Source organism: Uloborus diversus, unplaced genomic scaffold (genome assembly GCF_026930045.1).
Source record: "Uloborus diversus isolate 005 unplaced genomic scaffold, Udiv.v.3.1 scaffold_288, whole genome shotgun sequence".
NCBI lineage: Eukaryota > Metazoa > Arthropoda > Arachnida > Araneae > Uloboridae > Uloborus > Uloborus diversus.
The window spans coordinates 113,156-140,368 of NW_026558448.1; the positions used below are offsets into that span (position 1 = coordinate 113,156).

At 33.8% G+C, this 27,213-nt stretch overlaps 1 protein-coding gene across 1 annotated transcript; it reads right to left on the reverse strand.

The window, feature by feature from the left end:
* Window positions 1-145: 145 nt before the first annotated feature.
* LOC129233250 (F-box only protein 21-like) lies at window positions 146-26,896 on the reverse strand. The gene is made up of 6 exons (XM_054867302.1): window positions 26,844-26,896; window positions 18,327-18,517; window positions 14,689-14,807; window positions 4,508-4,552; window positions 3,655-3,765; window positions 146-350 (listed from the first exon to the last, which is right to left on the reverse strand). The coding sequence occupies exons 2-6, from the start codon at window positions 18,358-18,360 to the stop codon at window positions 255-257; spliced, it is 405 nt and encodes a 134-aa protein (XP_054723277.1). The 5' UTR covers window positions 18,361-18,517; window positions 26,844-26,896; the 3' UTR covers window positions 146-254.
* Window positions 26,897-27,213: the final 317 nt, after the last annotated feature.

Below are 27,213 nucleotides of genomic sequence, written 5' to 3' on the forward strand. Positions count from 1 at the left end.
CTCAAATGAACTATGCGAAATGTCTTGTAGTACATCGCCCACGCAAGTCTAGACACTACTATATATCGTAAGAAAAGCTGCCAAGATGAAAAAAAAGAGAGTATTTTTTGATTAAATTTAATTTAATACAAATATTTTAATCATAAATATAATTTTTTGTAAATATCACTTAACTCAATTTCATGTTTAGTTATGAGTTGATATCAAGGGATTGCAAAGTTATTTACATATATCATTGCGAGGGAACATTGTATTCAGTCTTGAGGATAGAGAGCTTTCAACCATGGCCTTGGAATATATTGAGCTCCATCAAAATTTTCAAAATGATCATCAAGCAGAGGATGAAGTACCTGATAAAAAAGGAACTTAAAAGATCTTAAATAATGTCTTCAGAACAGAAATGTATTTAAAAAACAGTAGACTCCCTTTTTACACATGGGTTACGTTCCATGAAAGCTCTGAGTAAATTAAAATCACATAAATTAAGACTTAATAGTAGTTTTAAAATAGGGGTTAGATTAAAAAATAAAACTAATGAAGAATAAATATAATAAAATTCATGTGAAATTATTTAAATACATAAGTCTGACATGCATGAAGAACTGGTTATGATAGTCTGTTGACAATCAATAATAATTTTTCCTTGAAGTTTTTTGTAGAGCATTAAGGCATTCATGGTTTCTTGTGTCACTTCCACGTCAAGTGTGAAATTTTTGATTGTATGTCATCAGAGTTGGTATCCTTGTTGCCAAGGCCCAATTAATGACTTTTGGGACACTGGGCACAAACTTCGGTTGGTTCCCCTCGCCCCCCCCCCCCTTCCTTTTTACAATATATTACAATAATAAAATATTGTGGATTTGGATTTAAGGTTGATGTTGCTATAATGTCACATACTCCATTTTTTTCAAACTTTTGATACAGATTTGGTTACCCCCAAACTTTGGTGCCCTGGACCTGTGCCCCCATGTGCCCATGCCTTAATCTGGTCCTGCTAGTTGGTTTTCTTCTGGAAAGAAGAAGCTCTAAAAACCAGTCCCAAAGAATGTTTCGAGTGACTCGAGCTTGTGTATTAGCATGATTAAATGTAGTTCATTGCATATGTTATCTGCAATTTCAAGAGTTAGGATTTTGAAGGAGGGAATTTTTTTTTTGTATGCGTACATTCAAAACTCATTTGAGTAAAACAAAACCAATACATAAAATCTTAAATTGTGTTTAGTCAAATCCATGTAAAACGAGGGTCCACTATATTTCAAACCATTATGCCATAAAAACTAATTTCAGATGCAGAACAAATTTTACTTTTTTGACTTCAATCACACAGGAAATTCCCTTTAGATTTGAATAACAGCGATTTCAAAATAAGAAAAATCATTTTTTAATAATAAAATAAGGCATTGAAAAAGTCTTTCTGTGGGCTTTGCATGTATATGGTAGGGAATCATTTCTACAATGATAATAATAAATAATAGAGATTTTGCAAGCTGTCAAGAAAATTTTAAAATTTAAAACATATAGCAACCTGAAACCTTCAAATCTGATATTCACAATAATCCTTTTAAAGGGTCATCTACAAATGTCACAGTCACATCATGAGGGGGAGAAGGATTCATGTAACTGTGAGTTTATGACGAGAGAGGTAGGGGCTAACAAGAAGTGTGAAATCATATTCTGGTTAAAGTAAAGCTATTTTTATAACAATATAAATAATATGTGACAAGGCGAGGGAATAAGGTGAAATGCGACATTTTGGGAGGAGGCTCAAATATGTTCAAAAACAGTGACATCATGATATAGGATAGTCTCTAATGAGGATTTTGTAATTTGACTATGGAAAGCATCTTATAACAACTTCATTTGTCTTGATATTATACATTATGAGGGGTAAGCCTGTGTTTGTATTTTTGATCCATCCATAATCACATTTTTTTCCATTACTGAAATAATTTTTTATGTCACATACATGTAACTCATTAAAATCACTTTAAATAACATCTGATTCGTTGTATCCTAGTTTTCCTTTTTATAGAATAAGATGAAACCACAAAATTAAGTAGCCTAAATAAGGTTTTTCTCCCTCTATTTCTCTCTTTAAATCCTACACATATTGTTGTATTTCAAGCAGGACAGTCTATAAATATGCCGTTATGTGCACCATCTGGCACTAGAAAATAATTATAAATATCATAGAAAAATGTAGCCATTTGACAGCTGAATTTCGTTTTTAAGAAACAAAATAAAACTTTCTGTTGGCTATTGACAAAATTAAGTCCTTTAGAAATAGAAAGTAAAACGTAACTTAAAATTAAATTCTAAAACCCAAGGGAGCCTCCTTTAGATGTCTTAATGAGAGGAAATTCATTGTGTTAAGAATTTGGAATGGAATCAGCCCACAGTAATCTCTCACTAATGTCATTATTTCTCGGTTTTACATTAATTTATGAATTTCCTGACCTAGAGAGTTTATATAGATACAATTTAACTTTTGTTTGTCCATCACTCTTAGTAATGTAAAGTAAAATCTTTAGATTACTTTTTTTCTCTTATTCTTTTCATTTAGTAATCTTATACGAAATATTGATACACATGCTTGAACACATGAACATTTAAATGAGAGCAGAAAATTATAATCTATAAAAAAAATTTCATGCTTAAAATTTTTATAAAATATTAAAACATGTAAGTTGTAAAAATTTTACTTTATTTTTGCTGACATTGTTTTTAACTGACAAATTAATTCAGGGCCGGATTTGGAAGTGTGGAGGCACCGGGGCAATGAAGAAGTGGAGGCCCCTAATCAGGGTTCGAAAAGATCATCATATTTTCGAAAATATCCAATACTTTGATGTATATCCGAATATTTTGATATGTATTTATATATCCAATATTTTTGACCCGTGAAAGTTAGGATATTTTGTAAAAATTTTATTAATTTATTAAAATGAAACCGATTTCTTTCTACATTTTTTGTGCTATTTTGGTACCCTTTAACTAAAGTTGTTTTAAAACAAATTTAAATTTCCTTTATAGCTTCCTCTTGTGTCTTTTTCGCTTGATCTCTTTGCACCAACGTTAAAGGGAAAGATAATGTAATTATAAAAAAATACTTCTCAATTTAAAGTATCTTAACTTACTTATGAAGGCAGTTACATGTTAAAAGTTACTCCTCAAACAATTTTTGCAGAGTCCTTAACAATTTCTGAAAATTGCTTTCTACAAATAAATTCTGCAGTGACTACAATATCTTTTGTACTTTTTGTGTAACTCATTTAATGTATGGATGCCTCACTTGCCAAATCGATTAGCTCCACTTGTTAAAAAAATCTTCATTTCTGCTTTAATAGTGCTTAATCAATTAGCATGTGAATTTATATTAAACTTTTGGTTCGGTACAATTCTGATCCTGCAATGGTAGAAAATGTAACACGAGGGCCGATTCACTCTTATGGATAAAACCATCTTCTTCATCACTTTTCTCGACTTTTTTTTTTTATGGAGTTAATTGATTTGGCAAGTGAAGCATCCATGTAATTTTTCTAAATGATTTTGTTTATTATCAGAAAGCATATTTAATTTTAATATTTTTTTCTATAACTGCTACATAATTTTTATTTTAATAATAAGGTTATATGCAAAACAATGGAAACTTACCCTCATGTTTGTAACAACTTCTATGTTTTCTTGTGGAACATATCCAATTTGTGGTATCAGTTTATCTCGGGTATCAACCAAAATAGAATAATTTGGCATATCTTTCCAGTGCTGAAATTATTTTGAGTGAATATTTTGAAATACATATCTTAAAATTAACGCTAACGGGAGCCCTTTAAAGCCAAAGTGGTGTAAGTCTTACCAATAAACGTAACACTGTTTTGAGATACAGAGACTTATAGCTGTCAGGAGATTGATTTTCATTGATTGCATAATGTTGCCATACCACCTGTGTGGTTTTATGGGAATCTAGCCATCATGTGCGGTCTGCTCAAGCAAGTCAAGTAGTGCTTGGGCGCTCCTAAAGAAAAATTTTCAAAAATAATGTTTGCTCATTAAGGACAAAATATGAATATGATATACATTTTCTGTTCCTCAAAATGAGTAAAATTTGCGAATAGCTGGATTGAGATCCACCTGGGCACCTTTCTCCCATCTGGTAAACAGCAAACCACGAGAATTAAACAAGCCTAATCTAAGCAAAAACATGAATGAAAGGATGTTGCAATGACAACCCATGTCGCTCGAGCTTCTATCCAGTGGAAAAAAGACTGCCAAAGAAGCGCATTTTACGGCGTCAATCCAAGCAGGCTTGGTTTGCGTGAGCGGACTGCATGTTACTGGAATATAGTAGTAATAATATCTTTATTGTATATAATTTTACTATCCAGAAGTTGTTAATGGCATTAACTGAAATTTTTCTAAACTAAAAGGTAACTTAATACCACTCTGGTTTTTAAAGGCAAGAAGAACAGGCAAAACAAGAAGTGATTGAATAAGCTAAAAGACTTACTTTGTGTTTTTCCCCATGCATTACTTTTAGCCACTCTTTTGGGGCCTAAAATGATAAAATAAACAAATGAAACAGCAACACAAAATCTTTTCACATGAAGATAAATCATGCATAATTTTATTTACTCTAATTTTTACCATACAGGAGTTACATTTTATGTTGAAGAATTTAATTTATTTTAATGTAAAACATAACTACAGTGGCCACCGCTTATATGAATCACGTTTCTATAATCTATTACAAAGTTAATATTGCACAACAAACTTTTTTTAAGGGCAAATTTTTTAAAGATTGAGTTTTCAAGAACATTGTTTCCAATATTACTCATGTTTCATAATGCTTTAAATACTTGTCTTATGCAAAAATGTTAAACATGCAAAAGAAGATTAAACTGCATTTTTGAATGCAGGATTAATTCTTTGCAACATGGTGGGAAATTTTGAGTGGTCTTTTCATGCAAGAAAACAAAATAAGTTATAATTTAAAAACTTTAAAAATCAAAATTGATTCTTTGAGATATTTTCAAACATTTTTGTATGAGTACTATAATAATTAGCTTTATAATTCACTGTATTAAAACAAACAAAAAAAAAACGTGTTTCCAAATGATTCATATTTCAAAAAAATTTTACTTTTACCTTATTTTTATGTTCTATCAATACAACATGTCAAGCATAATTTTAACATTTTCTTGCAATAGTGCAGCAGTCATAAAGCATCAGCTTTCGGTTCACAATATTTCATACTTTCAATAGTTCACAATATAACACATGTTGAGCGAAAAGTTCAAGTTTTTTCAGGACAAATATGATTTTTTATTATATTGATTGTAGGACTCGACCGATGCATTGGCGCCGATGGTTCAACAATTTAGCCATCGGCATCGGCGGCCGATGCTAACTTGCAGAAAACATCGGCCCATCGACCTTAAAAAACATCAAAAAGCCGATGGAACTGGCCGATGTTTTGGACCTTTGTTGTTTTACTTTTTAATACGAAGTAAAGGGCGTTATTGTTTTCATATACAATTGTTTGCTTAAATTTCAGTATGAATTTCTATTTTAGTCAGTCCTGAAAGAGTTTTTAATACTGCATTCAGATACCAAACAAGTTAATTATTGCGTTGTTTCTTGCTGCTGAATGTATGTATGTATCTCTCTAAGTCATAACTAAAAAATGGTAAGCTGTAGAAAACTAAATTTTCGCATGTGGGGTGTGTGTACGTTCCAGTTGTGCATTTCCCTTTTTGTTTTCGATCGGGTGTTCTAAAAAGCCGATTTAATAATTTTTTGTGGCTATTAATTACTTATTTCAACGGAAAACTAATATAGCGTCTCAGACTGACGATCACTTGGTGATATATTGCCGAATTGGAGACCATGGAAACAAATATGAGATGGCTGAACCGATTTTGTTTCATTTTGTTAGATTCCCGTTGAACCGATGGTAATTCTTAATTTTTCGATATTTGTAATATGAATCACAGTAATGCAGTCTTTTCTGTATCGCTTCGGCGGAGCTACAAGTTTAGGGCCCGTCGAAATACATTTTGGGGTCCCTATTTCTCTATCACAGAAGTATTTTAACCTTTTTTGTTTAATTTGAAGACTAAAAAATGTCTGCGTGCAATCTTTTCACTTTAATTGCGTAATTGGTTGACGGTTTAATAGTTTTATTCTTATTTTTTTTTGAATGATTAAACAACATAATTTAATGTTTTTTAACAATGTTTAGTGCAACTAAATCCATACATTATTACAATATTACTGAAATCTTAGTTATATGTTCAATTTAAAAAGCAAATCAATTGGTTATTAAACAGTCTCTTTGTGTTTCTTCCTTTTTTTCTTCCTGTCTTTCTTCCTTTCTTTTTCTTTTCTTTTCTTTTTTTTTTGTCTGTTGTTGTTTGTCTTTCATCATACAGCAGTCAAAAAAGGAGAAGCATAGCTACACCCTATACAGATTGTACGTAGTACGATCCAAAAGTTCAGGGGACAAGCTGTATAAAACCTTACCCAGAATAGTTCACATTAATGAAGCACATCCACCTTCAAAAGGTCACCTTGAAAAACTATGTACTACTTCTGCCAGTGTTCATATAACTTTTGGAAATACTCCTGGAAGCCATTTTTTGCTACCTTCTGTGATGCAGCTTTATCTTCTCCTGACGGAAGAAAGCGGCGTCCATACAAATGTTTTTTTGCTGGAAACTGGTAAAAGTCACACGGAGCTAAGTCCGATGAAACGTTATGTTATTTGTTTGTCATATCAGAGTATTGATCAATCGGACCGTGCATCCTCAACATGAAAGTTGCCTTGTTCCCCACAATGAAATTAAAGCAGCAGCGCAAGAGGCCTTACAGGAGGTTGCGATAAATGTCTTCCAGGAGTTCTTCTAAAAGCTATACGAACGTTGGCAGAAGTGCATAGTCGTTCAAGGTGAATATTTGGTAGATAGATGTACTTCGGTAATGTGAACTATTCAGGGTAAGGTTTTATACAACTTGTCCTTGAACTTTTAGGATCATACAGAGGCGTATGAACTTTGTAGAAGTAGGGGGAGCTGGGATACATTATGAGAAGTGTCTGGTATGTAAGGGGCAGAAGCAGTGGTCCCTTAAAGTAATTGGTGGGGGGGGGGACTTTAATTTTTTTTCTACATATGAAATTAGCTTCGAGGCTTCCATCTCTTTTTTTATCTTGTATCAATTGTTTGTGGAGAGAATGAGGTGATAAAATTTCTGATTTTGAAATAAGGTCAGTCAGTACTCGATGATGAGCACGTAGAAATGAAGGAGTTTCGGGGATCCTCCCCCGGAAATTTTTCAGAATTCTTGTTCTAAAAACGAATTTTTAGGCGATCTTTGGTAATGTTAAGGGGAGAAAAGTTTTGAATACCTTCCCTGAAAATATTTCGAAATTAATGTCTTAAAAACGCGATTGTATACCATATATGTTGACTTTAGTGAAAATATGACTCGAAGGATTGTCCTCGATCGATTTTTCGAATCGATTTACATCTCCCGCCCAATATTTCGATTTTGAAGTCTTAAACGTAATTGTAGACAACCTTCAATGATGTCAGAGGAAAAGACTGTACTAGGGCTCTACTTTGGAGACTTTCAAACTTGAAATTCTACTAGAGAGCGTTTTTCAATGGTGTTATCAGAAAAGGTTCAGAGGTTCCTTCTCGTTAATTTTTTCGAAATTGTAATCGCTAAAACACGCGACTGTGGATCATATTTGTTGGCGTTAGGGACCCAGCAATTTTTTTTAAATTAAAGTCCCAAACAGGGGCGTAGCTAAGGGGGGGGGGGGTTTTGGGGACAAACCCCCCCCCCCCCCGAAAAGTTAGTCTCAAAAAAAAAAAGAGAAAAAGAAGAGAGAAGAGAAAGAAAAAAAAAAAGAAGAAAAGGAAAAAATTCCAAGCGATTACACACACACACACACACATATATATATATATATATATATATGTAGAGAGAGAGAGAGACAGATATAAAAGAAGTAACCCCCCCCGAAAGTCGGGTCTAGCTACGCCACTGGTCCCAAAAACGGAACATTACATAATCTCCCATGTTGTTGGATGGCAAATTAATTTTTTTTTTACTTTTTTTTTTTTGCCATCGGCCATCGGCATCGGCTCATCGGCCAAAAAATGCCATCGGTCGAGCCCTAATCGATTGGTATGTGGTATATTGCATAATAATAGGACACAGCCCATTATCCGTGGATTCTATATTTTTCTCAACATTCCAAAATATGCCATCTGTGACTTATATAGGCCAAAAAAATGGCAGTAGAATACTTCAAATATTCTACATTAGTTTTCAACTCAAATGAAGAAGAAAAGAACTATAAGCAGGATCATTATGTTTCATATTGATATTGTGCAGAAGTATTTTGAGAAAAAGATCCTGCAAAAAATACAACATTATAAAGAGGAAAATTGATTGGAAATGCTGTTCTTATGGACCAGTTCTCTTAAAAGAGGAAAGAACATTTTTTCCATTCAGTTGAAAGATCTTGGTGTTACATATAAATATTAAAAGTAATATTAGACTAGAAAAAAAAAGATTGTAACATTTAGCAGGGGTGCCCACCTGGGGGGGGGGGTTCATGGGGCAGACTGCAATAGGCGGATTTAGGACTGAGTACCTGGGGGGGGGGGCAGGATTTTTTTTTAGCAACATTTTTATTGCCCCCCCCCCCCCTCCCACTCTCATGTTTTTGTCCTTTTCCTGTGATGCATAAGTCCATGCTTTACTTTTTTGTGTGTCGTTAATGTGTGTTTTCATGCTGTCCTTTTTAAATTGACCTTAAGAGAGGGAGCCGGTATCAAGGGAGTAATGCAGGGCTCCCTTTTAAGTGGGAAATAGAATATCTCCAATTTTAGGCGGCCGGGGGTTTCTCCTCCGCAGGAAATTTTGTAAAATGGATATAAAATTCTGCATTTTGAAACCTTTTAGAGGTTAATTGGATAGACATAGAAATTGATAACTAGATTACACACTTGTACAGTTTAGTTCAAACTTTGTAAGAAATAGCCATTTTAAGTTTGAAAGAAAAAATAAACTATAGATTTCTCATTATAACAACCTTTTTTTAATTATAAGTAGAGTGCAGAAAACGAAAAGGAATAGAGGTAGTGCATCATTTTTTTTCCCCTGGCTAAAAAGATTAACAATCTGCAGTAGAAGTAATTAGAGCCCATTTTGCTTAGGATTTTCAAAGTCGTATCTAATTATTTTTAAGGACTCTAGAATAAGTAAAATAAATAAAATTATTTAATGCACTTCATATGTACTTTCCAGTCTCTGATATTTTAGTACTTGATTGTAAATTTTTACAATCCTGTTCTAACTTTGAGAAATAGCTGTTTTAAATTTAAAAGAGAAAAGTAACCAGTGATTTCTCATGACAGCAATTTTTCTTCAGTTGCAAATGGGGCAGAAAATGAAAAGAAATAGAAGTAGTGTATTGTGTATTTTTTTCCGTGCTAAGCAGATAGACAATATACAAATACAAATACAAATGTGACGACCAGCAACAGGCTCTGGGCCCAGCTAGGCTGGTCCTAGTCAATTAATTAGACCCCAATGAAGATCAATGGCCCTCTTAAAGCTATCCACCCCCTTGCTCATTACCGTCTCTTCCGGTAAGCTATTCCAAGTGCCCACGACCCTGCTAAAGTAGTAGTTTTTCCTGATTTCCAAGTTAGCCTGAGATTTAAATAGCTTAAAACAATGACCCCTTGTCCTGCTTTCCCCACAAAAATTTAATCCATTTACATCTTTCATTTTGATAAATTTAAATAACTGAATCATGTCCCCTCTGACTCTCCTTTGCTCCAGGCTATACATGTTAAGCCTATTAAGTCTGGTATCATAATCTAAATCTGAGAGTCCCCTTACTAATTTAGTTACCCTTCTTTGAACCCTTTCCAATACAAAAATATCTTTCTTCAGATAAGGCGACCAAAACTGAACAGCGTACTCCAAATGAGGTCTTACTAAACTCCTATATAAAGGCAGAAGAACTTTCTTAGATTTGTTAGAAATAGATCTATTGATAAACCCAAGCATTCTGTTGGCTTTGTTACTAGCAATACTGCACTGTTGACTGAACTTGAAGTCCTGATTTATTAAGATACCCAGATCCATAACATTTTCTGCCTGATTTATGACTGAACCCTGTAAATGATATCTCATACGCTTATTTCCATGACCTAAGTGTAGCACTTGACATTCCCTACATTATGCAGAAGAAGTAAGATAAAAGCAATCAATACAAAAGAATTTCCAAATTACTACATTCGGGATTGAATAACTAGCAAGATATGAAACATATGAGTCACAAAAATTTATTTCAAATAATGTTACAAACGTGAGAACCATGATTTTTACATTTTTTATTCACGATGTGGCAAGGAGCTGAATTTGACATATTTTGGCATCCTCCCCCTCTACCATTTGTTAGACATTTTAAAATTTAAGGTTTGTAGTCACACGTTTTGAAATATTCAAGGTTTTCAACCACTTAAAAATGAAATTAGTTTTTTCAAGCAATTTCTATTTTTTAAGGAACAAATCATGAATTTTTTTTGAGAGTTAGGGACCCACCTCAAAGCAGGGGCCCTAAGCAATAGCTTGTTTATCTTATAGGCAAATTCGGCTCTGTTTGTAATTCACTCTTACCTGCAAATTTTTGCTTGATTTTTTGTAATTTTTACGAAAATCCGTCAGTTTTTACGGTTAAAGGATTTTTGCAATTTTACCAATCTTTGTCAGGTTTTTATGGACTTTAATAAAATTTCAGCAAAATTTTCCAAAACTTTTGATGACTCAATTATTTAGATTTCAATAATGGCAAGGACTGACTCATTTAGACTTAGATGATTATGACTAACCTTACATTTTAAACAGTATTTATAAAGTAAGTAAAATTGTACTCTCCCTCCAAGTAAAAAGATTCATTTAATCAGAACACTCACCCAGGTAGCACAAACCATCGGATTTACGTTGGAGAAAGGTTGAAAATGCATCGCAATGGTTGGAAATATGTTTTGGTTAGATATTGGTTTTTTTCATACGCTCATTCGATCATTCAAAGCATCGGAGGATGGTTTAAAACCAACCTATATCCGACTAAACGCATTCCCAACTTATTTCTAACCTTCAAACCTGTTTCACATTTATGCCCATTCATTGCATGCTCGTTGCTGATTTGCGCGTTCTGCGAAGCGTGCGTAAATGCGTCCCATAAGCCCCCCCCCCCGCCTCTGCAGTCTTGTTGAGACCCAGGATTTGAAAGGGGTGAGGGAGGAGTGCACATAGCCATTTTCTTTTCATTCCAGGGTCACATACACATTCACACGTGTCGTACTTGCTCACTGCAAATGTTCAATCCTCGCAAGTTCAAGTCTTCCAAAGTAAATCAATTCATTTTTCCAACTGTTTTTCTTTCTTTCAATAAATTTTCTCTTTTTTTAACGGGGGGGGGGGGGGTCTCCGATGAATCGAAATTCTTAAAATTTTTGCGCATTCGAACTGTTTTTTTTTTTTTGATAGATGCTTTAACTAGTTTTCTAGAGAATTTTGTGAATGCTTTGAATTTGTTTCAGAATTTCGTGTTGTTCCTTTGCTTAGCTTTGATGGTAATTTTAAACGCACAATATTTAAAAACAGTTTGCTAGTCATACAAATTACACGTGCAATTTACCATAGAAATAAAATTGTGTCTTTGAATGAACTTTTCTCGTTGATGGATAAAATATATTAAAATTCCTTCCATAATAATAAAATGAAAAAAAAAATCAATGAACATGAACTTTTGAATGAAATGGGAGAGTATAATATAGTTCGACAAAACAATAAAATAAGTACTTTTCATGATATTCAAGTTTAACTTACGTCATTTTAATTGTTATGAAGATTTACTAACTGAATGTGTAAGCGTATGATTTTTTTTTTTTTTTAAATTTTTATTCTTATTTCAGGTCAAAGCAAAATTGAACCTTCAAACAAGCTAGGTTATTTTTCATGGCAGAATTTTAAAGTCAAAGATTTTATTCTGTCTTAAGAATAACCTTGCTGGTAATTAATATTTCCTGAAAAAGAAAAAAGAAACTAATGTATGCTTATGAAGATAATTTTCGAGTAATTATTCAGAAAAATAAAAGGTAAGAATTATAAATATCTTAATTTTTGTTCATATTTTATTGAAACGTTTGTAAATGATAGGGAAATGATAAATTGCATTTTTTTTTTTTTTTAGCATTTTTACTCTTTGAAACAATATATTGATGTAATGAGTGAAAATAGTAAAAACTTTAAATGAAACAGGTTTGAGAGCAATCAGAGGTAGCAATAAAGGTTATGATGTCACAAAGGGCAAAAAGTCACATAAATTATAGGTACTATACATGATGCAACTATTTCTCTACTATATTTTAATTTATTTTAGCATATAAAATTTCCATGCTTCAGCATATTTTTTTATTAGTATTTCTATTTCTACGCTTGTAAAATAATAATGATTTGATATATATTTGGTAAAGTATATTGATTTGATGAGGGAAAATAATAAAAAATTCAAATGAAATAGGCTGGAAAGCAATCTGAGGTAGCACACTATTAAGGTTGCGCATATTAAATTTCAATAACATTGGGAAATAGTTGTTGGAAATAAATGTTGATTTTTCATCAGAATAGCGTCGGAAAATAATCAGTCTAACGTTGCAGCTAACGTTGGAAAATTGTTGGATAAGCGTCGAAATTTATATTGGGATAATGTTAAGAAGTGTTGTTTAACTGTTGTAATTTACATTGGAATAACGTTAGGAATTGGTTGGTTCACCGTTGCATTTTACGTAGGAACAGCGCTGGAAAAATGTTGAGATAACGTTGGAAACCAATCGTTGGATAACCGTTTTCCGACGGTGCACTTTAACGTATGTTCTAACGTAAGAGGCCGACATAAGTCTAACGTAATAAGCTAACGTTGGCCGAATGTTCGTGTGCTAGCTGGGCAGATAACTGAAATTTATTCAGTTTGCGATAATATTTATTCTCTCTCTCTCTTAAAACAGAGAGATAGAAGGAAAAAAAAACTATGCTTTTTAGAATTTCTTAAAGGGCCAATTAATTTACTAAGAACATAAATATTATGCACAAATATACTTGAAATGTGGACACAAATCATAACGAGTAGATCGTTCTGTTAGCGAGAATGGGGGCGGGGGAAGTTTTCACCCCTTTGCTTTAGGTTCTAATTTGTCAAAATAATCGTCAATTATTATAAGTGTTGCAGCTTAATGTAAAGCTCATTTAGCCTATATTTTCATTCATATACTTGTCCAAATGGTTTTCAGTCAAAAATAGTGAATTTAGACACGTTTTTAGCACCCCAGTGACAGCTGTTTTATTTGTATTTAATGTTCGTTTTTTTCCCCCTTTTCTTTTCTCCCATCAGAAAAGGACATTCGCTTTTCTCTTCATTTTCATTAAACTATTCGAAAAAGAGAAAGTCATGATTTTTTTGTTTTAAGATTTTGGAAGATATGTTGTTATTATATAAAGTCTTCCCAAAACTGGCGGTCATTGCCCCCTATGCCGCCCCATATAAATCCACCCATACCCTTCTGAAATATTCAAAAAAAAAAAAAAAAATATATATATATATATATATATTTTAATTTTTGGAAGATGTGTTGTTACTACATAAAGTCCTCCCAAAACTAAGGGGAGGGCATTGCCCCCCCCCTCTGCCCCCCCCCCCCGTAAATCCGCCCATGGCAGACTGTGGCATTGAAATTTTTAGAGGGGTATTATTCTTATTTGGGGGGGGGGGGGTGGTTGTGACATTTAGGGAGGGGGGGTAAGCCCTTGCTGTTAGGGGGTGGCCACCCCTGAGTTTAGTAAGGCTTCAGTTAAAGTATGCTTATCAGTTTTGTTTTCCTAATCTAAGAAAGGTTTTACCTTATTAGAAAGAGTGTAAAATAGGGCTACTGGATCAGTAAGAGGACTTTGAGATTTAGACTATGATTCAAGATTTAAAAGGCTTAAAATGCACTGCCTGGAATAAAAGGAAGTAAGATGGGATGGGTAGCTTAAAATTATTAAATATTTATTATTTTTGTACAATAGGTTAGGGAAGGCAGAACCAAATCTCACTGTTTTAAGATATTTAAATCACAGGTAGCCTTGAAATTATGAAAAATTACTACAGTGGACTCATTTTCCAACACAATCTCACCTAAGCAAAATGGATATTACAACAGTTTTACACAATTAGCGTGTCTCTGAGTTAACGTAAGCTCTTTGCTTGGAATCATGAGATTTCTCGGAAGCAAAGTGTGGGGATAAGTAACAGCTTTCTGTTAAGCTACAAAAATTGGCTACTTTCATCTCCAAAGCACTATTGTAATCAATAATATTATCTTTCATCATAAACAAGTTTGATGCATCAAAACTATTTTTATCAAAAGTAGATGTAGACTGGACATTCTTCTTCCTCTCTTTTCAATGAGTTACCTTTTAGACTTTCATATTTTTTTTAAAAAACTTTTATGATAGAATTATTTTAAGAAGTAAAACCTTAGCAGTAAAAGCAATTCAAAGAATACAGGACTATAACAAATTAAAACTTGAAAATGATTCACAATGCTAATGAAAAAGTACCTTAGCAGTTTCGTCCCATCCAACAATGACACCTCTGTATTTCCAAACTTTATGTACGATAACTTGCCCAACACGGAACTTTATGTCTGGTGATCTTTCGGTTCTAGGCTCTGGAGATACTAAATAATAAATTAGAGGCTTTAAAATCAAATCAAAGGTACAAAAGATAAAAATTAAGCAAAATAAAAGTTTTGAATACATTCCTATTCTTTGGTGTGGAAAAACATAATTATATATATATATATATATATATATATATATATATATATATATATATATATATATATATATATATATATACAAATTGACAAACGTAATTTTTCACTAACTCAATGTACTATTGGACAAAACTTAATATTATTAAAACATTTAAATTCTGATAACTGAACATAGAAAATACAATAACAATTAAACAAAAGTGATAGTTTAAAAAATAAGAAAATAAAAACAAATTGAATGGAAATGCGATATAGTCTTTATCTGGGGATCTCTGAATCATATTCCATTCAAGGGTCATTCCTAAAAGGTCGAAAGAAAAAATCATTTGATGCAGTACAAAACTCAAAAAGGGATTTAAAATACATTCGTCCGTCTCTCTACTTGTACTCTACTAGTCATTCGTCCAACTTGTTCATGTAAAATTGAACTCGTCATTTTGCTATTCGGGCAGCATTACTTAAAAGAGTTGGTCAAAGACAACAGGAATAAGCTGATAATTGAAAAAACCGTTCAGGGAGCAGCAAGAAAACGTGGTTAAAGAACTTTCTTCAGGTGAGGAGAAAAGTAGAAAAAGCATTTTCACAGCAGAAATTAAAGAACTGTGTTACCAGTGGGGATAACACAGAGAATGGTGGGAAATGGCATCATAACACTACTGTGGTCAACAGAAGCATCAACTTGTTCAGTGAAAATATTAGTGGTCAAAGGCAGACAATATTGGATGGGTTTTTAGCGTAAGAATCACAAGATTCCTCTGCATATCTTCATGGAAGGAGTAAAACCCTACACCCAGGGGTGATTGTGAGTTCATCAAAAAATACCTGAAAGTTTCAAAGCGAGAACAGGGGGGGGGGAATCTTTGGCCCCTATTACTTAAGTGCACCTTTGCCATAGTTTTAAATAGTTCTGAGTCAAAATATTGTGTGCACATTTAATTAAATTTTTAATGGATTACAAAGTTACTTTTGAGCTGGTGTTATACAAATTATCTTGACATTTGTCCATCTTAAAGGATAGTTGTCCATCTTAAGGCTCTTGCAGGTATATTTGATGAGTATTATATAATTTAAAATAAATTGCGGAGGTAGGGAGATAAAAGCATAACGAAAAAAGAACATAATACGTCCGGAAATTCAGTAAAATACCGGACCACAATCACCCCTGCCTACACCAACATCCCTCTTCCTCCTATCCACATTCCGTGTATGCCATTAGCTCATCTCAGTAAAAGAAAAGTGCAGTTACACTTTCATTTATGTTTTCCATGCACAGCCATTATGAACCTATCATGCTTATTTATCTAATCATCTTTTATTAGATTGAAGCTTATCATGGATTTCTACTATGCATTGATTTTTTTTTTCGAAAAAAAAAAGTTCGAAATTTAAGCAGCCTTTAGTTTGGTAAAATCCTAATATGTATAATAGCCAAAATAACTGATCTAGTAACACTCTGACATCACCAACAATAAAACTTGCAACGTAGCATGCATGACAGCTTTATTTCGTAGTTGAAACACTAAAAATTCAGTAAATTAATTGATAGTATTTTTTATTGGAACTGTTTGACATGCAGGAAAATACTTTATTTTGACAAAGCTGAACTGGATCCGGTAACTTAACTGTTTTACTGGTAAGACTGTTGTTTCAGGAGAATGAAGAAACGTAAAAGTGGTCAACAATGAATGCTATCTACTGGAGTTTAGGGTTAATTCACTGGCGTTATGGTTTAAATTAAACTATCAAAATATCACCAAACAGCAATTACTTTGTCTAAATGTAGAAGCAATTTTCATCCGTCATACCTTGATGGGCAATTTTCTAGAATGACAAAGAATCTCATGGATGTTTCTAAACAATACTCAAAAATTGCATTTTCTTTTAAAATTTTTCAATTTTTATAAAAACTGTTACGGTTACATTTCTGAGAAACTGGAAGGGGGAGGAGGTTGTAGAACGCTTTTGTCGTTGACCCTGCCTTGACGTGTTCATTATCCCCAATAGACAGCTATGCAACTAAATAAGTTGTCTTTTCGGCCGATGAATTTGCCGAAGCACAGAAAAACAACCTTATTACTCACAGTACAAGTTTACAAAGTATTCTTCAAATTTTGTATGCATTATTTTTCCTGCAGCGCTTTTCTTAAGCCATTGAAAAATTTCCTGGATTATAGAGAAAATTTTTTTTAAAGAGGCAAAGACATAAAAAACAGAAAAGAAAATATTTGAATAACATTTTTCTATTCAATTGTAAAATTCCATGCGGCCCAAACAGAGGGGGCCCACGGAGGCAAATGCAGGGCTGCCCGCCGGCCCCATCCACCCGTGTTTTTATATTATATACTGGAGGCTCCGCCCCCTGCATGTTAATGCTCACCAACCCCTGAAGATTGCTTCGCAATCTCATTTGATTTGCATAGATTTAAATCACCAATTAGAAAAAAAGATTAAAAATGCATTATGAGCTCCTTTGGAACAAAAAGCACCCCTTCCCAGGGTTTCAAAATAACTTGTACCAACTTGTAGAGCCATAAGGGCTAAGGGGCTCCTGAGCATTGCAAAACTGCAGTTTTGTACGTTTGAAAAGTTGCTTTCATATTTGTGGTCTTTAGTGATATATTTTGCTCTTTAGCTCGGGGTTTGAATTGAGTTGAGCCTAAGATTTTCCATTAAAATCGAAACCCTTAAAGTTTGTGAATAAGAAAGAAGAAACATGCGAATCGAAAAGACGTAACTATGGCGATGAGCTTATTCGTACTTCATTTTTAACAGCTTGTAACTTTTTTCCTATGGAGATAGAAGTTTATTTTTTCGACCATAGGTTGAGTTAGATCTGGAGTAAAAAAAGCCACTCTTTTCTGAGGTGTCAAAAAGAAAACTGTAGGACAATTCTTTCGCTTTTACTGATAGAGTTAATGAAGAAAGTAGTGCCTAAATTTTAGCTAAGCCTGAAAAAGTTCGAGATAAAAATGCAAATAACTCCCGCCGTATTAAAGTTGGGATATTGAAACAAGTTGCACAGAATGCGGAATCTTCTACCCTTTCCAACGATATATAACATTAATATGTGCAAGTAATTTTTTACCCCTTTAATAGACAATTTATGCAAAATATGAGCTTAAAAAATTAATTACCTAAAAACTAATTCGAATTTAAAAAAACAAAATCCCAGGTGCAATCCACCTGGACTTGAGATAACTTTGTACAAAATTTTAAGGCTGTAGGTGCTATGGAGTCTCTTGGACGCAAGTCCGCCACAGACTTCCTCCCAGAATTTCTTTGAAACCTTATTTTTATTTACTATAAAGAGATAATGTATCTTTGTACCTGACATCTTACATTTTTCTTTTACAATTTCTTTTTATCCCCTGCAATTGAATTAAATTATTCAGAACTGTAATGTTCATACAGTTTACTTACAGGCAAAATACCCTTCTTTTTGTTTAAATTGCATCACTTCAGCAGCGGGAGATTCTCCATGGTCATCAAATTCATAGTCTTCCCATATAGAAGGAAATAAACTGTATTTCTCCAGAAGCCGAAAGACCAATCTTTTCCAGGCACTTAGGGATAAGTATTTTTCTTGGAACTGTGTAGCATGATTGACAAGCCTGAAAATAACAAATCTGAATTAAATATTACTTTAGTGTAAAAATGATTACTTGAAATTTTATAACAGGCACGTCCTTACAACGAAGTTATACACAGTGAATTTATTGGCTGTAACATAATAGTTGAAATTGCCCTTGTTTTTAGAGAAAAAACAATAACTTTTTTTTCATAGCAAAGTAAAATATTCTTTTATTATTTAACAAGACATCACCACATTTGGAGAAGGAATAAAAGGAATTTAATTGTAGAAAAACCAGAACAAAAATTTAATTGCTCTTGTAGTTTGAGTGAAGCCTTCAAAAAAAAAAAAGAAAAGAAAGAAATCATAAGGAGCAATGAAATGCAAAAAAGAAAAAAAAAACCATGTACGGAAGAAATAGTAATGTCTTGTGCTGTGCTGAACAGAAAAAAACAGAAACTTTGATTCAGTGTGTCATAAATTTAAATCAGTGATTTCAATCATAACTCAGTCAAATGTTTTTTTTTTTTTTTGACATATTTTAAAACATTGATTTAAATAATTTTTTAACCTATCTCCTGGAATTCTTGAAAATTTTAAGTTTTACTAGAGGAATTGAAGTTTATTTTGTCCCAAGGGTTTATCCTCACTTTACTGTATACTAAAAGTCTTGCTCCTGATTCAACCTGAAAATTCAAATTTTTAGTTAGACCAGCGGCCAGACTCTTTTAAATTTTAGCATCTACTTTTTTTATTACTGGCAACCTTTTGATCCAAGACTTTTGTTCTTTATTTTATGAAAATAATCAGGCAATCTTAAGGCTGATCTTGTAAAAATGTGACATTGCACATTCATATATAATAGAATAGCGGAAGCTTAAGAATTAACATTGCTGCATTTTCATACATCATTCCTAAAAATGATTAAAAGTACAAGTTTAAAAAGCAATGTGTGAAGTTCAAAAAGCATACATCTTAGAAACATCTCGATTATCAACTTTGTAGTTTATCCACAATCTCCCACTCTTTTATTTTATTTTTTTGCAACTATATTAACTAAATGTAGAAAAATTCACCGATTTTCACTTAACAAGAACAAAATATATTCCTTTGTTTGCTATCTCTTCCAATGAAATCAAAAATTCCAAGTTCCACAAAACTCTCGACTAGTTGTAACTGATTTTTAGATCTACATTCTTTTAGCGTGTGTATCAGTGACCGGACCATTTCCTTTTTACTTTCTTCTATATCTAATATATAGAAAAAAGTATTGGATTCGTGCAAATTTGCGAATTTCGAAGGATTCGAACAAGGAGGTGTGTTGAGTCCATTTCGACTATTTTTGGAAAATCTCTGTCTGTGTGTGTGTGTGTGTGTATGTATGTGTGTGTGTGTGTGTCACGTCTGCGTGTGACCAGTTTTTTGTGGCCGCTCTACAGCAAAAACTACCGCATGAAATCGAACGAAATTTGGTACACACATGTGCCGCTATGTGAACTTGTGCCCATTGGTTTTTGGCGCGAATCCCTCCAAGGGGAGTGGAGCAATGGGACGTTTTTTGAGTTATGCGTGCTTGCTATTCCTCAGGAAGTAACTGGCGGAATCAAACAAAATTTGGTCCATATGTTGCCATTAACAGGAACAGCTGCTGATTCAATTTTGATGTCAATAACTCAAATGGGGGTTGAGCTATAGAACGTTTTCTGTCGTCAATTGTGACTGCTGTATCTCAAGAAATAATGAACGGAATGAAAGAAAAATTTATCGGCACGTAGCCCTTAGTGGGTATAGGAGCTGATTTTATTTTGGTGTCAACAGCTAAAAAGGGGGTAGCGCAATCACCCGTTCTTTTTTTCCATTGTGAGTGCCCTATCTCAAGAAGTAATGCTGCGTTCTGGTTGAAACTTGGAATATATGTGAATCCATATGTAAACAGGCTTTGGTTCAATTTGGACGCCAATCGCTCCAAGAAGTGTTGATTTTTTTTTGGGGGGGGGGAATAAAAATAGCTTTATTAATGCAACAATAAGAAAGATAAATCGTAATAGATTGTCGTCTGCGTATTTCTCGTGATTTTAATTGTATGGAAATGATCGGCAATATTATCTCAATGATTTAAAATTTTTAACTGTTGCCATCTTATGTTTGTTAATAAATAAAATATTTGTAATTAATTTAAGCAAGGCTTTTAAAATAACTTTCATTTTTCGCTTTTTGCTTTGCTTTTGCAATAATTCAGACATTGGAATGGTCGTCAAGTTTTTTCATGTGAAATTTTGTTTTTGTTGGGAATATTGCTTCCTCATCAAGCATGTTGAGGGATCAGAAAAAAAAAAGAAAAATATAGAAGAAAGTTTCGTGATGGCCACAACATACTAGTTTAATTATTTTTTTCCCCTCTCCTATACAGGTTCAGTTTTGGTCTCTTTATCCCAGGAAAGATATTTCTGTATTGGAAAGTGTTCAAAGAAAGGTTACTAGACTAGTAAGGGGACTTTCAGATTTAAACTATGATAACAGACTTAATAGGCTTAATATGTATATCCTGGAGCAAAGAAGAGTCAGAGGGAACATGATTCAGTTGTTTAAATTTATCAAAATAAAAGATGTTAATGGGTTAAATTTTTGCATGGAAAGCAGGACTCGAGGTCATTGTTTTAAGCTATTCAGATCTCACGCTAACCCGGAAATAAGGGAAAATTACTTCTTTAGTACGGTTGTGGGCACTTGGAACAGCTTACCTGAAGAGGCAGTAATGAGCAGGCCCGGCTCTTGGCGACTGCCAAGGGCGGCAGATTTTAGGGGCAGCAAATTTCGAAATTGAAATGTTTTTAAGGGTATGTATATCTGTTTCAACGCTATAAGATTCAGTGCTTCCATGCTAAAATAATAATAACAATTTAGAGTGTGTACCAGTGCTTGAATATGCAAAAGATAGTTCGAAATTGAACTAGAAATTCAATTTACTTTTAGAGGCAGCAAATTGCGCAATTTAAAAATCATTTGAAAATATTAATATGTTTCAGTGCCAAAAGATGCACTACTTTAATATTAATAAATATATAATTTAAAGTGTGCACCAGTGCTTGGATATGCAAAATCTAGTTTGGAATTTAACTAGAAACTCTCTAATTCCTAATTGTGAACCCCCCACCTCCCCCCATCCCATTTTACTATTGCTATTTTTATTTTATTAAAATATCATTTTTTAAAAATTACTATTATTCAATGGGGAGGAGAGGGGTACTTGTCAATATCGCCTAGGGCGGTAGAACCACTAGAGCCGGCCCTGGTAATGAGCAAGGGGTTGGATAGCTTTAAATACAAATACAAAAGTGACGACCAGCAACAGGCTCTGGGCCCAGCTAGGCTGGTCCTAGTCAATTTAAAATCCTCAGTGAAGATCAATGGCCTCTTAAAACTATCTACTCCCTTGCTCATTACCACCATAGGCGGATTTAGGACTGAGTTCCTGGGGGGGGGGGCAGGATTTTTTTAGCAACATTTTTATGCCCCCCCCCCCCCACTCCCATGTTTTTGTCTTTTTCCTGTGATGCATAAGTCCATGCTTTACTTTTTTGTGCGTCGTTTTCATAAATGTGTGTTTTCATGCTGTCCTTTTTGAATTGACCTTAAGAGAGGGAGCTGGTATCAAGAGAGTGATGCAGGGCTCCCTTTTAAGTGGGAAATAGAATATCTCCAATTTTAGTGGGCCGGGGGTTTCTCCTCTGCAGAAAATTTTGTAAAATGGATATAAAATTCTGCATTTTGAAACCTTATAGAGGTTAATTGGATAGACATAGAAATTGATAACTAGATTATACAGTTATACAGTTTAGTTCAAACTTTGTAAGAAACAGCGATTTTAAGTTTGAAAGACAAAATAAACTATAGATTTCTCATTACAATAACCTTTTTTTAACTATAAATAGAGTGCAGAAAATGAAAAGGAATAGAGGTAGTGTATCATTTTTTTTCCTGGCTAAAAAGATTAACAATATGCAGTAGAAGTAATTGGAGCCCATTTTGCTTAGGATTTTCAGTCTTATCTAATTATTTTCAAGGACTCTTGAATAAATAAAATAAATAAAATTATTTAACGTACTTCATTTGTACTTTTCAGTCTCTGATATTTTAGTACTTGATTGTAAATTTTTACAGTCAACTTTGAGAAATAGCTATTTTAAATTTAAAAGAGAAATGTAACCATAGATTTCTCATGACAGCAACTTTTCTTCAGTTGCAAGTGGGGCAGAAAACGAAAAGAAATAGAAGTAGTGTATTGTGTATTTTTTCCGTGCTAAACAGATAGACAATATGCAGAAGAAGTAAGATAAAAGCAATCAATACAAAAGAATTTCCAAATTACTGCATTCGGGATTGAATAACTAGTAAGATATGAAACATATGAGTCACAAAAATTTATTTCAAATAATGTTACAAACGTGAGAACCATGATTTTTACATTTTTAATACAGGATGTGGCAAAGAGCTGAATTTGACATATTTTGGCATTCCTCCCTCTCTACCATTTGTTAGACATTTTAAAATTTAAGTCTTGTAGAAACACATTTTGAAATATTCAAGGTTTTCAAGCACTTAAAAATGAAATTAGTTTTTTCAAGCAATTTCTATTTTTTAAGGAACAAATCATGAATTTTTTTTTTTTTTTTTGGGGAGTTTGGGACCCACTTCAAAGCAGGGGCCCTAATCAATGACTTGTTTATCTTATAGGCAAATTTGGCCCTGTTTGTAATTCACTCTTACCTACAAATTTTTGCTTGATTTTTTGTAATTTTTACGAAAATTCGTCAGTTTTTACGGTTAACGAATTTTTACGATTTTACCAATCTTTGTTGGGTTTTTATAGACTTATAAAATTTCAGCAAAATTTTCCGAAACTTTTGATGACTCAATTATTTAGATTTAAATAATGGCAAGGACTGACTCACTTAGACTTAGATGATTATGACTAACCTTACTTTTTAAACAGTATTTATAAAGTAAGTAAAATTGTACTCCAAGTAAAAAGATTCATTTAATCACAACACTCAGATAACTGAAATTTATTCAGTTTGCGATAGTATTTATTCTCTTTCTCCCTTAAAAAAAAGTAAAAAAAAACTAATGCTTTTTAGAATTTCTTAAAGGGCCAATTAATCTACTAAGAGCATAAATTTTATGCACAAATATACTTGAAATGTGGACACAAATCGTAACGAGTAGATCGTTCTGTTAGCGAGAATGGAGGCGGGGGGAGTTTTCCCCCTTTGCTTTAGGTTCTAATTTGTCAAAATAATCGTCAATTATTATAAGTGTTGCAGCTTAATGTAAAGCTCGTTTAGCCTATATTTTCATTCATATACTTGCCCAAATGGTTTTCAGTCCAAAATAGTAAATTTAGACACGTTTTTAGCACCCCAGTGACAGCTGTTTTATTTGTACTTAATGTTCGTTTTTTTTTTCCTTTTCTTTTCTCCCATCAGAAAAGGACATTCGCTTTTCTCTTCATTTTCATTAAACTATTCAAAAAAGAAAAAGTCATGATTTTTTTTGTTTTAAGATTTTGGAAGATATGTGGTGCTACACTGCTTGACAATTGATAAGGAACAAGTGATTTATGAAAATTTGTGCCTCAACCACCTGGCCAATGGAAATAAATTCAAGTTCAGATGGCATGGTAGACAAAGACTCGTTATCTGTATAAAAGACAGTATATACACGTTCAAGATTCATACGAAAATTCACGCTGTTTGGTTTTTAACAAAAATAGTGCTGGATGTTAAAAAAGGTTTTTCTCTGAAATTCTGTTTGGTTCTTGAAATACTTAAGAGTAAAGTGTCAGTAAGACATTATTTGAGCATTTACGATCGTGGAGAAGCGGTTGAACGGATGGAAGCAGGCCAAAGTGTCTCCACTGTGGCTGCTGAAATGGATGTATCAAAAAGTGTCATTTCCGGATTAAAGAAGGCTGCTGAAGGTGGAAATGTTTTGCAAAAGCATGCCGGGGTCATGGTAGGAGCACCACACCTTCAGAGGATCGCTATGTAGTCCTTGTGCCAAAAAGGAACAGAAATTTCACTCTTGGACAGATAGCTGCAAATCTAGCAACCGCTACCAGTACGCATGTTTCTGCAAGAACCATCTCACGGCGAGTAAATAATGTCGGTTTGTATGCAAGGAATCCCGTACGTTGCATCCAAGTTCAACAACGCCATTGTCGAGAGAGATTACGCTGGTGTAAGGAACATGTTGGTGGAATCATCAAAATTGGTCTGCAGTGATGTTCTCTGACGAATCTCGTTTCAGTGTGACAAATGATTCTGGTCTTCAACTACTGTGGAGAGAACGTGGAACACGTTATGAACAAAAATTTGTTTCCGAACGTGATCTGTATGTCCCAGCTGTCATGGTGAGGGCAGGCATCATGCACAATGGCAGAAAACCGCGTCACATTTTTGAATAAGAAAGCGATACATCGCAAATGTATTGCAGAGATGTTATGCTGGACTATGTTCGTCCTTTTAGGGGTGCTGTAGGTCCAGACTTTCTCTTTACGGACGGCAATACACGGCCACACTGGAGCACTGAAGTGTCAGACACACTGCAAAGTGAAAACATTCTCCATATGCAGTGGCCTACTTACTTTCTTGACTTAAATCCAATTGAACTTGCCTGGGAGGCTCTTGGCAGACGTGTTGCACAAAGAACCGTACCTCCCAGAACAGTACAAGAGCTCAAATCCGCATTGAGAGAGGAGTGGGAAAACATCAGCCAAACACCCCTCAATAATTAGAAGGGAGTATGGAAAACAGATGAAAATTGTGAATCAGTGTCCCTGGTAATCATACATCATATTAAGGAACTCATGTCTCCATCATTCTGACCTAGATCATTTTTTTTTTTGTGGTTGTATGAAAATCATTTAAGAAGGATTATTTTTTTATTTTTAAGCTTTTACTTCATTGATGTAGTAATATCTGTATTATTTTGTACTTATAATAAAGGCACATCCTCCCTACTAACTATATATTTCCTTCTAATTCTTTAATCATTATCTATTTTTAACTATTCCAAAAAATGTAATTGTTCCTTAGCAATTGTCAAGCAATGTATATAAAGTCCTCCCAAAACTGGGGGGCATTGCCCCTATGCCCCCCTCCTTATAAATCCACCCATACCCTTCTAAAATATTCAAAAAAGAAAAAATATATATTTTTTTAATTTTTGGAAGATGTGTTGTTACTACATAAAGTCCTCCCAAAACTGGGGGGGCATTGCCCCCCTCTGCCCCCCATAAATCCGCCCATGATTACCACCTCTTCCGGTAAGCTGTTCCAAGATTCCACTACCCTGCTAAAATAATAATTTTTCCTAATATCCATGTTAGCCTGAGATTTAAATAGCTTAAAACAATGACCTCTTGTCTAGTTTTCAGTGCTAAACTTTAGGCTCGTAATATCTTTCACTTTAATAAAATTAAACAACTGAATCATGTCCCCTCGGTTTCTTCTTTGCTCAAGACTGTACATTTTTAGCATTCTAAGCCTGGAATCGTAGTCTAAATGAGAAAGTCCATTTATTAGCCTTGTAGCCCGCCTTTGAACCCTTTCCAATACATTAATATCTTTCTTAAGATAAGGAGACCAAAACTGAACAGCATACTCCAAATGAGAGGGCTATTAATCTTCATTGGGGACTTATAAACTGACTAGGACCAGCTTAGCTGGTCCCAGAGCCTGTTGCTGGTTGTCACATTTGTATTTGTATGCATTTTTGGGGTAACTTAACTTAATCTCATTGCATAAGTTACAGCATATGTGCTCTTCAGCTTAAACATCATTTTAAATACCTGTTATAGTTTTATCCATTATTATATTTCCACAAAATTTGTTTATCCAGGGTTACAATGCGGCTCTATTCAGAGGATAGTTCAATTTGTGTGTGTGTGTGTGTGTGTGTGTGTGTGTGTTTTTTTTTTTTTTTTTTTCATTTTGATTTTATTTGATTCGCTATCTCGTACAAAAAAAAATTGTTTGTTTTCCCTTCTATTATCTGTTTATAGCATATTACTATGCCACTTACATTCTTAAATTTGATTTAAATCACATGCATTTGTATTAAAATTCTTCTCACATCACAATGTATTTTTTTTTCCTTTTGCTGAAGTATCAATTAAAAAATAGTGCATTTGTAAGTTTTAAATGAGGATGGCTGTATTTGGAAAGCACTAATGAATTATCATTAATTATCGAACAGTTTAGGATTTTTTATTTCCAATTTTAAAAATGTCAAATCATGTGACACATGTTTACTGTATTACTGCATAGAATAAAACATGTAAAAAGAAATGAGCAAAATCATACCGTTTGATTGTGTATGATCGACTTGATTCGTTAGAGCCCCATTTTTGGGCTAAAAAATAGGGAATATTTCGATTCGATAGACTCTTGGCGACGCCGCCAAATTTTGGCGATAAACAATTTTTCAGTTGCAACCCTGCTCCTCCAGATTCCCACCGGCAACCCTACTCAACTCCTCCGCGAGCTGTTTTGGCGATAACCGATTTTCCGATGGCAACCCTGCTCCGCTCTGCTCCTCGAAATTCTGACCGGCAACCTTACTCACCCTCTCCGAACCGGTCTGCCGGGGGTTTCCGCCCCCCTTATCCCACCTCGGAAATCGCTCCACGTTGAAGCATCGCTTCCTCGTGGTATTTTTTTTTAATCATTAATG

What these genes read in the sequence shown, in the direction of transcription:
- LOC129233250 (XM_054867302.1), bottom strand. Translation starts at nt 18,360, where the DNA reads ATGCAATTTAAACAAAAAGAAGGGTATTTTGCCT. An exon ending in AAAAGAAGGGTATTTTGCCT is followed by an intron (nt 14,808 to 18,326) that starts GTAAGTAAACTG and finishes TTTATTATTTAG; the next exon opens with TATCTCCAGAGCCTAGAACC. An exon ending in GATGGGACGAAACTGCTAAG is followed by an intron (nt 4,553 to 14,688) that starts GTACTTTTTCAT and finishes TTATCATTTTAG; the next exon opens with GCCCCAAAAGAGTGGCTAAA.